Below are 14095 nucleotides of genomic sequence, written 5' to 3' on the forward strand. Positions count from 1 at the left end.
AAGGCTGGTTACTAAGAGCAGCTCCTACAACAGCCAGACCTCTTGTGACGAGATACAACCAGGAAGCCACAAAGATCATATCGCTGACATTAGAGCTGCACAATTGATCGGATATTACTCCCGATCACGATATATGTCTTCCCACGATTAAATAAACATAATTGACGGCCATGTTGACATTTAAAATGCTCGGCCCTGGAAAAATCGAATCAAGCGCTCCCTAAACTAACAGCCCCTCCCCCAGGGGCCGATGGACAGGTCTTTGCTTTACTTTTGGGGGAGCTGGCATGTCACATCATGAGCGCCTACCTTGAAGCTGCATTTTTGAGTGAAAGAGTAACCAACACAGAGACCGGTGTGTGACCATGTTAACCAGCGACTTTCAGTCGAATGTGTCTGTGGTTGTCGTGGTTACAGCAGCTGGTGAAAACAGGAAGACAATATGTAGTTGTCCTCGTGAATGCCTCTTTGTTGTTTTTCATTATGAGCTCCAAATATTCTGATCTGTTACGTCTTTGAAGCGTTTGTGCAAACGTGTCATGAAGGCGACTAACGCTCAGTCGTGTTTTAAACGCTGCTTGATGTTAAGCTAAAACAGGAAGAGAGCGAGTCACTCGTTAAACCGAAACACCGGTCCCCTGAAACGGCTCGTCAGTGCTTGTTTGGAGGTGTTTCAGGTGTAGGGCGAGTGATGTTAAGAAGAAACAATAACATGCAAAGAGGTCATGAAACCTGCGTCTGCACCGCAAAGCAACACGACAAAGTGCAGCATGATGAGCGTATGAAGGCCGAGAGGAAGAACGAGCTACTGCCCATCCTCCAGCGTCAAGTCAGACATCCAGAACAGAGACGCTGCACAGAGACACCCTATCCACCCAAAGACACCCTATCCACCCAACTCCCAAAGACACACTGAAATTACCCATAATGCACCAAATTCGGGTAAAGAACCTGATTTTAAGTCTTAGTTTGATGCTAAATTTGTACATGAGCCTGAACGCAGCACATCATGGAACTGAAAGTGTTGCTCTGTTTATATAAATGTGAAAGTACAATAAAAAAATGTCCCTAAAATTAATAAATAATCATGATTAATAATCAGGATCTCAATATTTTTATCTGCTTATTTTAAACTCATCCTACTCAGGTGCTCAGTAACACATCTATCATCTAACAGGAAGTTTGTGGTGCCCTGAAAGTCTTCATTTGGACGAACTGCTTTCTCTGTAAAGGGGATCAATATGTGGATTTGTGCCTTTAATGGATCCTGACTGGGATCATTCCAAACTTGTTGATGAGTGCTCAGTCATGTAGTCATGAATAATCAGGTGCTTCTTGTATTATGTATCATGTATAAGTGTTTTGTATTGTTCTGTCTGTGTAATGGTTGAGCTGTGAGTTCTTAACGTATGTGACGATGACGTGCCCAGTGATCCTCCAGTGCACAGGAAAGTCAGGGAACAGACTGACGGTCTCACAGCGCCCTCTAGTGGATGGAAAAGCTGTTAATGTTGTGTGAGCCATGACGTGCCTGTATTGATTATCATTTGTTTATGTTGCACTCCATTAATGATTAAATCACTTCTGCTTATTGACCCCTGTGTGGTTTCACCTTTATTTACCTGTTCAGTTATGTGGCAGAATTTCAGACAAAGACGGCTCCAACATTTCCTGTTGACCGTCACATCATGTCACGTTTTCCTTTTTGTTTAAGAATTAGAATATTTTGTCAGCATCTGGACCGTGGATTGTATTTTGTGTATGGATGCGTCACAGTAAAAAGCTGTGACGTAACTGCATCCGTCAAAGATACACTTCTGTTACATCATGTAAACAAACTACATTGCTATCAGCTGTTTGCTGGAGACCAGAGGGGTGAACTACGAAGGATTAGAGTCCGATTGATGTTTACTGTCCTGCTGTAGTTCAGGGTGCCAAGATTGTTCTGTTTAGTTAAAGAAAAGGAGTGTTTAAGGTTGTAACTGCACCCGCCCCTCGCACACAGGCTCCGCGAGAGACCTCTCTTCTGGATTGGGAATATGCATCACAGACGAATGTCTTAATAGGAAATGTATTTTCTTAACGCCGGAAGTTTATCAATACTACTTCATAATGTTTGATGTTGATGTTAACATCAAAAGACGTTGATATCATTGTCTGGACGCTTCACAGTGTTAACACGAGTCAAGGCACAACATTTCACTCACTGATGTGGATATTATAAAACAAGCTAACCCGTCCGTTGAGCGAGAAAAGTAAAAGAAAATCAAGAAACATTTCCTTAGGTATCACACAGGTACGTCCTCATCTGAACTTCATAAACTTACCGCTCTTCGTCTGAGTCTACGTGAGCGACAGGAATGAAAATAGAAACAGGGCGTCGGGGCAAAAACGGCGCATCACGTTGCTTAGCGCTGCGTCACAATAAATACTTTTGTTTAAAAATAGCACAGCATGTTCCTCCTCAGTTTGTTCCTCTTACTCTCTGATCAGTTAACTGTAGCCTCAGCCTCATCAATGTTTGTCAGATGCGCTGAACCACAGATACTTCTGTAGCAGATCTCTACACATGCACGTCTTTAGAAGATTCATTTGTTATCAACACAAATAACTTTACAAAGAGTTTGCTCTAAGGCTCTTACTTTTCATGGTGCCGGCCTCTTCCTCGTCCTCATCATCAGAGTTGATGACCATGGTGCCCAGCTGTAACTGCATGGTTCCCGTGTCCTCGTGTTCGATCATCGTCCGCGCCGTACCGCTGAGTGACCCCGCTAACGAGCCGGCGGCCCGGATTGTTCCCGAGTCACCTGTTCCCGCTCGCACCATCGTCCCCGAGCCGTCTGCCTCATCCTCGTCCTGAAACACACGGCAGAGGGTAAAGCATGAGATAATACAGGACCTCCACGTGCATGCGTGCCTCCCTCTGGGTACTCCAGCTTCCTCGCACAGTCCAAAGACTCGTTAGCTTCATTGGTGACTCTAAACTGCCCGTAGGTGTGAGTGTGAAAGGTTGTCTGTCTCAGTGTGTCAGCCCTGTGATTGACAGGTGACCTGTCCAGGTGTAACCCTGCTGGGATAGGCTCCAGCAGCCCCATGGCCCTGAATAGGATAAGTGGTATAGATCCATGGTTCTCAACTGGTGGGTCAGGACCCAAAAGTGGGTCGCTGAGCTGTTTTCAGTGGGTCGTGGAGGTGTGCTTGAGAAAAAAAAAAGTCTTTGCTGTGCTTTTATTTTGAAGGACGTGGGTTTCCTGTGACGTGTGTGCAGTTTATTCCTGTTTCACATTAAAAAACTGAGAGGTGGCTTTTTCTTAAATTGAAAAGTAACCTGGCAACAAGAATGACCTGCCAATCAACAAATGTTTGTGTGATTGGTGTGTGACATCAGATGACGTTCATCACCAGGCTAACAGCTGATTGGATATCTTTCTGTACCAGCAACGCTTGATGGTAGTTGCAGCCATCACTCTATCGAAAAGGTGAGCCTCAACAAAGAATAAATTAAGTATACACCTTTTTGTTAGTTAGAAACTATTGTGGATTAAAAAAATAGCAGATAGAGAGATATAAGAATATAGTATATAACTAATATGTATTTCAACATGTTTATTCTTCCTATGTGTACAAGTTAAGGGAGCCCACATATATTTTCAGTCATTCAAGGATAATGTTCGAAAACCACGTGAACGAAATTATTGAAATTAAAATTGCGTTCCTGTGAATTCCCACAAATTCAAATTGCCACAGCTTTTCTGCAAATTTGACCAGTTATCTAACTTCCCCACGTCACCAAACTCACTTCTCTGATATTTACAATATTGATCCTCTGAGGTCTGAAATGTTGTATAAAGACTGAAGGACATCTTTCACTGTTTCTTTATTATCTTTGGACAACACAGAGATCCACCGGACAGATGGCTTTATTGACCCAGTCGCTCACATTGGATGTGTGATGTGTTAAACTGAAAAAAGCCTCAAAACATCACAACTTGCCACTTAAAAAAAGCTACCGGGAATGTTTGGCCACAACAGTCACAGGAAATGCTGCGAAATCCTGGAGGGACTGATCAGTTCAAAAATTGAATTAAACTTTATTAATATGCGAAGGCCGAAGAATTTAAAGCCAAAACGAAGTGTAGCGAGTTGAGTTAAAATTCCTACAGTTACTTGGTGTGTGGAGCAGGTAAGTGATGATGACAGAAAGAGCTAAACTGACATTTAGGGACAGGGACATCTTCAGTAAGATTAAGAAGGATTTGCATCAGGCTTAACTTCAGTCCCTGACTACAGCAGATGACACCTTCTTCATCTTAAAACTTTTCTTCATATTTTGTGCTTTTACCGAATTGTCGTCATCGTCTGCATCCTGCTCTCTCTGCTCCGCCTCCTCCTGTCTCTTCAGTTTGATCTCCATGGCGTCTGTGATCAGCGCTCTGAGGATGGAATTGGGTTTGGCTGACTTGATGAACGGATGCTGAAGGGGACAGAGAGGAGGAGAGAGGAAGGTTAAACCAATGAGGGGGGAGGAAGGTGCAGACACATTTTGTATTCTCCCTGCCAGGACACAAAATGCTACAACACAGTTGAGTTTTTCTGTAGTGTTACCTGTAATAACTGCGTCGCAGTCGCTCTGTCTTCTGGGTTTTTCACCAAACACTGGCCGACAAAGTCCTGAAATCCCTCAGACCACTGATCTGGGTTCCTAAATTTTGGCGGAGGGTTGGTGGGAATCATGAAGATGGCCTGGAAGAGGAAACACGACTCAGTACACCCAAGGGGAAGGTGAGAATTCAGAGAGAAATACTCATGTATGCACAAACACGAGCTCTGTCCTTAAACACGAAGACACTCTACAGACTGACTCACCCTCATGGGATGTATGTCAGCGTAGGGCGGCTTCCCCTCAGCCATCTCTATCGCTGTTATTCCCAGAGACCAGATGTCGGCCACACAGTTATAACCGATCTCCTGTATGACCTCTGGAGCCATCCAGAATGGCGTGCCGATGACGGTGTTTCTCTTCGCCATGGTGTCCTGAGGAAGAGAGAGAATGATTGAGAGAGAGATCGTCAAGTCAAATAATACCTGAACATTAAAATAAAGATAGCTGTTTTTTGGGGGGAGCTTCCCAAGATGTCTTGAGCCCTTTGCACTCCTGATAACTTCCAGAAGATTTCCCAACATGCTGCGTCCTGAAATCTTCCAGAGTTGTCTTATAACACATGTCCCTCACAGCGGGAGATTGTCCCTGTCGGGCCGGTCTCATGAGGCACAATGTAAAAAGTACACTGCGAACAATTTTGGCGTCGGCCCTCACAGCCAGGAGCTTCTGAATCTCTTGATCTCTCTGCAGACGTCTTTGCTGTCGTCTTGTAAACGATGCTTCTTCTTCAACCTCGGATGATTTAATGAAGACTTTGCAAAGTCGCGCACATCCAGACGTTACAGTCCAGGTGCTGGGCAGAAAAGTAGAGTCCGCACACTGGATCATGCTCCCAGGTAGTTCTTTTATTTAACTACCCCCACGGGTGGGTGACGTTGTCTTCAGACGAAGAAGAGCATATGCTCGCAAACGTCGCCCACCTGTAGTGGTAGTTAAATAAAAGAACTAATTGGGAGCAGGGGCGGATCCAGACTATTTTGACTGGGGCGGCCCAACTGGGGCACTGACTTATGCAGGGGTATGGAAGGGGAGTATGTGTCCACACAAGCATACACACAAATGAATAGCATATATTTACCCGTTCTATCTACAGTTGCACTGAGTGGCAACATATACATCTTCTAAGCTTAATTCTTTAAGGACTCAAAAAGAAGATGTGTGGTCAGAGTAACAGTTTAAAGTACTATCAAAAGGACATGTGCCACAATGAAATGCAAAGAAAGATATGAGCAGAGCAAATGGCTGATTTTACGCCTCTGTCGGGGCAAACGGACATAGTTTAGGATTTTGGGGTGACCTGGGGTGGCCAATTGGGAGCATGATTCAGTGTGCGGGCTCTATTTGTCGCTCTTCTGGTTTCACACTGGTCACATGATATACACTTCATCACCCTGCCCGCCCGCCTGCCCAGTCTCTGTGAATGTTCCTATTACCAGCTGTGTTCACACATCGACTCACCCCGACTCCTTGCGGACATTTTACGAGGAGGCTGGCAGGACAAAGTCTGCATAAAGTCGGGGTGAGAAATTCTGCCATTTACGATCACACATGCAGCCCACCAGGACAATGAAGGGACATTTTCAGGAGTTCAGAGCTCGTGTGGAAGAGGCCTAGAAATGAAAGAGGTCTCCAAAAACACCGGGACAGCAAAGACTACAGGCTGTAGCTCAGGAGGAGCTGCGTGTTGGCAAGGATCTACTGATAGCATCATTTCACAATAGAGGGGTGATGATGCTTAAATCTATTGAGGTACGTAGCTACACAGTAAGCAAGGCGATATTTTGTGATATTTTTATCGAATTACAGGAGAATGTGGAGAACACAACCATATGAAAACAGTTCTTTTTTCATGCAGTCAGAAACAGTGGGTTCTGCTTCTGTATTTACCGCCGTCCTTGTAGCATCCAACAACACAGCACCTTTCTGTGCAAATGATTCAATATTTCCTCTCAGTTAAAAAAACAAGATCTTTGCCTTCACACCATCAAGTAAAAATAGATGAAGGCTCCATTACATAATATTTCAATATAAAACAGGGTGTGACTGATGCAGCAAACACACTGGGGCTGTGACATGTGATGCCTAACACATACCGGGTGGGAGCTCACAACTGTCCTCACTGAAAGTTTTGGGTGCTGCGCTGATAGTAATTAAGCTGCGTCATTGTACACAGACTCTGAGAGGCAGCAGAAGGGCTGTGGCTGCGTCGCAAAATTACCACACACCAGAAAACAAAGTGTGACGGAAGCAGAGAGGGGTCGAGGTAGCGTGAGGCAGGGCTGAATCAGACTGTGGTACAGCCTCCTCTGCTACTGTTTACTGGAATTGACTGTCTTTTATAACTGAGAAGGTGGTGAAGAAAGGCAGGTCAATCACGGGTAAAAGACACGTGTTCAGTGTGGCGCTAGAATGAAAGAAAAATGAAGGTAATAAAAAGGCCGTTGAAGGGGACAGGAAGTATTGTGGTTAACCACCGAACTGTAGAAAAACATTTTCTTTTTTAAATGTGCAAAGAAACAATCTATATCATCTCAGCCCCCGTGTTTGTAAGAGTTGTTTTACTTGTGCCGATCTCTGAAGCAACCGTGAACATTGTTTCATATTTAAGAAAACTGTGGCTGAAAGGAGAGAAGGATCACTTATAAAGCAGGTGTATTGAACTCACTGTGAGTTGTCCAGCAACTCCAAAGTCGGCCAGCTTGGCCTGCCCCTCGGTGTTCAGCAGGATGTTTCCTGCTTTGATGTCCCTGTGGATTTTTCTCATGAAGTGCAGATACTCCAGACCCTTCAGAGTGGACTGCAGGATGGTGGCTATCTCCTCCTCTGTTAGCTGCAGACAGAGATTATGTCAAAGTGATTAAAGTCACATAGAGTGTGTTGCCATAGTTACACTCTCTGTCCTTTACAGTCTGAGTGTGTCTGAGCGTCACTGACCGTCTTGTTGCGTATTCGGATGATGTCAGACACTGATCCAGCTCCACAGTACTCCATGACGATCCACAGGTCGCTGTTCTTGAAGTAGCTGCCGTAGTACCGCACCACGTGGGGACTGGACACACACAGACTCAGCTCAGGATGATACAGCCAGGACAATATTTTACACCACTGAAGTTTTGAGCCGGGCTTTGGCTTTTATGATCATTTAACTCCTGTATTAAATTTAGCAGCTGCAGCATCACAAACATACATTACTTATTGTAACGGTGACCCCTTGGTGCATTTACAAAAGAAAAACAAACAGTCGCCGTGTTTCCCCTAAACGTTTTGTGAAGCAGCAGCTTGGTCTGGAGGTGTGTGTGTGTGTGGGGGGGTTTTGTTCACAGGAAACTCCCCAAAAAACTGATAAGAGTTTGTCTGATGTCTGATTCATGTTTAGACTGAGGCTGAAGCTTTTCTTCTGAGTCACTTTGGAAAACAGCATCAGTCAGATAAGCATCGTACTTATAAAGCTAAATGTCTTATATCTAACAGTGTATAAACAATGTAACTCAAAATGAAACACAGGAGAGCTGACGGCTCCTTGTTAGAGGTTTGGTACCTGTTACACTGCTGCATGATGGCGATTTCCTTGATGATCTCCTGCAGATCGGACTCCACAGGAACTTGTTTGATGGCCACGATCTCTCCGGTCTCTTTATAATGAGCTTTAAACACGCAGCCGTACGAGCTGCAGACAAAAACACAAAGGTTTACCAGGCTGTGGTCGCTGTCTGTGTTTCCTGTGTATGAGGTAATGACCAATACATCGCTGGTCACAAATCAATCTATTAGAAATCTGCTGATTTGGCAAAAAACAGCAAATCCCCGCCTGATGTGTTCACACAGATACTTTACAGAATTGTCCTGAATAACTTTCATTACGTACAATATTGCAACATTTTAACGGACTTAGGCTCGACTACAGCTGCTTGAAATCACATGATCAAAGTTTTTCTGCAATTTTTCTGCAGATTTATTGCACGTTGTTAAAGTTGGATAAGACTGAACACAGAGAGAGACCCTGCAGGAGTTTTGGACGGTTCATGTTCGGGTAGAAATGAATTCTTGACGACTACAAAGCGCCTCGGAGCATCTTCACTTGGGGTGTCACGCCTCTCCACGTTTTGTTTTAATGTGTTCAAAGCACCATGTCAGCGTATACAGCTCCGGAAAGCTGACCACTGTAAAAACATTTCTCTGGTTCTTCCATTTATAGGTTTGTGTTTGTGTAAAATGAACTTTTGTTTTATTGTTAACAACATTTCTAGTTATTCCAAACTAAATATTCTCACGGAGGTCTTTTATTTGGAGAAAATGACGACTGGTGAAGAAAACCAGAAGGTGTTTTTCAGAGCTTGAATAGCTGGACTAAAATCACACGTCCAGAAAAAAATGATGCAAAAGGTGGTCAAATATTAAGTCCAGAACAAAACAATGACCTTCAATCTGTTTGTTTCCTTATATTATTGTCATGCTTGGTTTTTAAAGCATAAGAATCTGCTGTCCATCAGTCATCAACATCTGTGACGTGTGAAGGCCTCCTTTGCTGGATCTACTCTGGATTCTTTTCTTATTAGTTTCTATTTTCATTTTGCACAGACCTCTCGAGTTTGCTCTCTCCTGCTCAAATGAACACAACTGAAATAAAAATGCTCAGTGGATCCACCAAACACCGTTAAACTAAAGACATTACACTAATTACATAACAGCAGTGTGGCTGAGGTTTGCCGTAGAGAGTGTGAGTGACATGCACATGAGGAAACTAACAGCTCTCAGAGACGGCGTCAATCAGCCGCTTACAACAGGAAGCGCGTTGAGAAACAGGATGTGAGGAGGACATGTTAATGTTGATTGGCAGCTGGGAGGGGAGGAGCCACACGAAGAGGGAGCAGAAATAAGGCAGAGAGAGAACGAGGAACAGAGAAAGAATAGAAGAGAGAACGTTTATTTATACAGATCATTTGAATACAGACACGGCCCCATCTGTCAGGACTCGAGTCTGTGACTGAAGACTCACCCTTCACCCAGCTTCTCCAGCACATCGAACACTTCCTCCGGCTGCTTGGTGAGGCTGTCCTCGCTCAGCTTCTTCAACTGTCTGTAATCACACAACAGGAGGACAGATTAGAGAGGGAAATGCAACCATTCACTATCAATATTTCAGGTCATTGTCCGTATCATTTCATCCCTCACGAGGGTCCCAAAGGAAATGTGCACTTTTGGGAAGCTGATACCAGAGGATGTCTGACTTTTTTGCTTATTTTGACACATTATGATTCACAAGACGAGGGAATGATCATTTTTGCAAAACAATTAGCATTTTCACTGAAAGCAGCACTTGATCATAATGCTGCTTTGTCACATTGAGCTCATCTGAAGCCCCTCTGCAGTTGTTTTTTTCATTAAACAGACACATAAAATGTCAGAAAACATTTTAGGCAGTAATTGAAGGAATTAAGCAGCATCACCAAAAGCTATTCTCGTTTCCTTGAGGTGTAAAGTCAGGATGTGCAAACTTGATAAATAAAAACCAGATGGATTAATTCATCCTCCTTCTGGGTGCAGCCGTCTCCCTTTACAACAAAGCACAACAAACTGGAGAGACGAGACAGAAATAGTCTGAGTGTGGAAACAAAAATAGATCCAAACGTGACCTACATGCAGCTCGTGACGAGACATTTTTAGGATGACTACAGGAAGACAGGAGGAAATTTCAAATGAAGGCGGAGCTGAATCAAAGATAAAAGAGCAAACTGCTGCTCTGCACTCTGACCTTTGTCTTCAGATCACTTCATGAAAAGTCTTTTACGTTCATCTGTCGGTGCTTTTATACAACCAGTAATCTAACCTAGGAGTGTGAGAAATAAGTTACTATGATGTTTGTCATACACAGAATCACGTTGGGTGTCTATTTAGATTTTAGCTTTATGTGAAATGAATACGGTTATGTTGGTATTTTATTGTGTTTACATATATTTTCAGCTTTCTTTCATTGATTTATGTGCAATCATTTGAGTAAACAACTCTCCATCCACTCTGCTGGAAAACGGTGGATTGCTCCCTTCAGGTGGGAAGACAGGTACTGCCCCAAGCGAAGGACTTCAAGTACATCAAGGTCTTGTTCACAGTGAGGGTAAACTGGTTGGTGAGATTGACAGACGGGTCGGTGCAGCGTCAGCAGTAATGTAGGTGTTCTACCGAACTGTGGTGAAGACGGAGCTGACCCGTGAGGCAAAGCTCTCAGCTTACCAGTCGATCTACATTCCAACCCTCACCTGTGGTCATGAGCTTTGGGTAGTGACTGAAAGAATGAGATCGCAGATACAAGCGGCCACAATGAGTTTCCTCCTCCGGGTGTCTGGGCTCAGCCTTAGAGACAGGGTAAGGAGCTCAGACATCCGGAGGGAGCTCGGAGTAGAGCTGCTTCTCCTTCACACTGAAAGGAGCCAGATGAGGTGGTTTGGGCTTTTGATTAGGATGCCACCTGGGCGCCTCCCTGTGGAGGTTTTCCGGGCATGTTCAACTGAGGAGACTCCGGGGCAGACCCAGAGCCCGCTGAAGGGATTATACAGTACATCCTGTCTGGCCTGGTAACGCTTCCAAAACTCCCAGGAGGAGTTGGAGAATGTTGCTAGGGAGAGGGACGTGCTAACGTGCTTAGCCTGCTGCCACCGCGAGCCGACCCCGGATAAGTGGAAGAAAAGAGATGGATGGATATATTTGGCTTTTTTGCATTCCACTTTAAATATCTTTAATAACATAATAAAAATACATTATATATACACAATATGACCCGTAGTCTCACGTCACAATATTGATTTTAAATTGATAAATCACACTTGTTTTGAAGCGATGTAACTAACTAGAATTTGTAAAGCGTGTGTACCAGCTAGAGCTGCAATGACAAGACAATTTAATGATCAATTTTGAAAGAAAATTAATTATTTCAAATTAGCTATATAAGTTATATTCACTTTTTTTCTTGAACTAGATTGAGTAATTTTTCCTGCATAAAAACACCTGCTGCTTCTAAAACTGGAGGATTTGAAGCTTTTCTCTGTCACTGATGTTGTGAAAGAGTTTGGGACTGTTGGTTGAACAAAGGAAGCATTCTGAAGACGTCTCTTTGGGATCTGGGATAATGGAATTACTATTTTTCACCATTTTTACACATTTTTTAGACCAAACGTTTGATTTATCCTGAAAAACAAATCTCCCGAATTCTCGCTTCATATCTGTGTTTGATCACATACAGCATGAGGCTAATGTTTACATAAGATCAGTCAGTGCCTAACTACAGTGGCATTAAAACAGGAGTGGCACTTCCCTGTGGGTGAATGAACCATGATCTAATTACTGATGAGTAATAAGAAGAAAATGTCGCCTGGAGCCGTTGAAACTGTTTCATTCTGAGTCGGTCCGTTTGTGTCTGTACCACCTCCTCTAAACCCACCGAGCTGAACTTCACTCTCCGCCCCACACGGACTGATGCCAGACTTCAGTCTGCATCGACTTTAAGCCACAGGCCACAGAAGTCAGAGAGCGTAGCACTGAGATGCTAATGTAGCTTAGCAGCCCATAATCTTCATTTCAAATGAACTCTGTGAACTTTAACAAATCCATGTGTGGATCTGCTGAGGCCCAAAGTACAGGACACCAAATGTTTACGTTACTTACTTTGACTCTCAGCTCGCCTCTTTCTATTTAAAGGACTTCATCTTTAGATTTATGTCGGAGCATTTTCAGTTGTTGGCCACAAATTGTGGACGAGTTCGCCAACAACAACAAGATCTTCCCTCTCCACTGATGGCTTTAAAACCTTTGAGAAGACCCATCTCTGGGGTCCCTTCCAGAAAGCGGGCTTAATGAAAACCCCAGGTTTGTTAACCCTGAAATGAGGGAAACCTCGGGCTTGTCGTTTCAGAAAGAGAGGTAACTTTAACTCTGAGTTGGTTACTATGGTAACTGTGTCTGTGAACCTCACCTGGTCGGGAGCAGGTTTTCTTCAGGAAACTCAGAGTTTCGCTCTGTCTCCTCCCTCTAGGCTATAAAACCCTCATTCGACTTCCTCATTCATTCAGCCTGTCTCACGCGCGTGTTTGAGCGGTTACAGAATAAAAAATGTGACATAGAAGCCCACTTTTTGCGACCACAGCATGTCCATTTGTCGAGGACATTGTTGACGAGGGGGCTGCACTTCTCCGCAGGGAGTTCAACCCTCGTCGGGAGAGGATGTTAAGACCCCGATTAGATGTATTTTCATTTCCCGATGACTTTTTATTTGAGCGTTACCGTTTATCTCTACAGTCACTGCGACATTTGCACACCAACAATATCACCCACCGTGGACATGCACTAACATCCTCTTTTTGTGTACCGTTGCCATGGTGAATTGGCAAAAGGATAGAAATTGGATGTGATGTGAAAATATGTTATTTTTCCACATACTGTTTAAACCTCTTTGTGAGAGTCCCATATTCACTTAAACCTGTTAATACCCCAAATCCACGGTTCATACATTGAGTCCATACAAAGCTACAGCTGCTATTAGACTGATACTACAGGCCTGACTTTGTGTTGAAGCTCCAGACTGCCATCTTTTAACACCCCTTCCACATACACTGCTGACATTTCCTACACCCTCCACTCTAACATGAGCTCGATGAGGAACCTCTGGATGAGTGAGCGGACATGATAACAACAGAGCCGTGTGTTTTACCAGCATCCTCCTGATTATTTGACAGAATAGGAACTCTTCACTTCCTGTTCTGTCAAACACAAACGGAGATAGTGAACACGTTTCCAAAGTGAAACTCTTTAATGGCCTTCCTTTCAATCCTAAAAGAGGCATTATGAGGAGTCTTAGCTCGTTTTGTCATTTTTTTGTCCTATTTTTAGCATATTTAAACTATTACAACAGCCCACGTGGACCCCAAATATCCAGATTTTAACACAATGAAGCAGCAAATCTTCACATTTCAGAAGCTGGAACACCGTACAGGTATGTTCTCAAACTTTGTCATTTAAATAAATGTCTGTTAAGTCTCGACCACCGAATGAGGTAACAATGAGCTGATGGCCCACTGATGAAAGCCTTTGCATTTGCAGTATTATGAGTTTTATATTATTAGTATTATTATGGACTGGGTGTCTGTGGTCTGCCAGAGAGGGTAGGCGGAGCTAAGCGTCTGCTTTTCTGCTCTCTGCAAGTGTTGCGAGTAAACAGTAATCTACTATGGCTGAACAAACAAAGAAAAGATGGATGACTACAGATACAACTTCAACAAGAAGTGAAAATCCAAAGAAGAAGAAACAAACTCGACGCTCAGCTGAAGGCAAACAGTCTGAAAAGGAAAGCGAGGATAATCAGGAGTTAAAACCATTGCAAAGGGAGCAGGCTGTAGACATCTGGTCAAATTGGGACGTGTGCTCCTGTAATCACTAATTATCACC

General features: G+C 43.6%; 1 protein-coding gene across 1 annotated transcript in view; it reads right to left on the reverse strand.

The window, feature by feature from the left end:
• Positions 1–14095, reverse strand: part of LOC138605856 (serine/threonine-protein kinase 4-like) — a 42805-nt gene that overhangs the window by 25828 nt on the left and 2882 nt on the right. The window contains exons 2-9 of the mRNA XM_069678310.1: positions 9660–9740; positions 8202–8330; positions 7598–7712; positions 7329–7493; positions 4867–5034; positions 4606–4743; positions 4343–4474; positions 2643–2856 (exon numbers count right to left, since the gene is read on the reverse strand). Of these exons, the coding sequence (XP_069534411.1) occupies positions 2643–2856; positions 4343–4474; positions 4606–4743; positions 4867–5034; positions 7329–7493; positions 7598–7712; positions 8202–8330; positions 9660–9740 (1142 nt within the window). The remainder of the gene's footprint in view (positions 1–2642; positions 2857–4342; positions 4475–4605; positions 4744–4866; positions 5035–7328; positions 7494–7597; positions 7713–8201; positions 8331–9659; positions 9741–14095) is intronic.

Source organism: Semicossyphus pulcher, unplaced genomic scaffold, assembly GCF_022749685.1.
Source record: "Semicossyphus pulcher isolate SPU_LCO1_2020_fin unplaced genomic scaffold, fSemPul1.0.p SCAF_3, whole genome shotgun sequence".
Taxonomy (NCBI): Eukaryota; Metazoa; Chordata; class Actinopteri; order Labriformes; family Labridae; genus Semicossyphus; species Semicossyphus pulcher.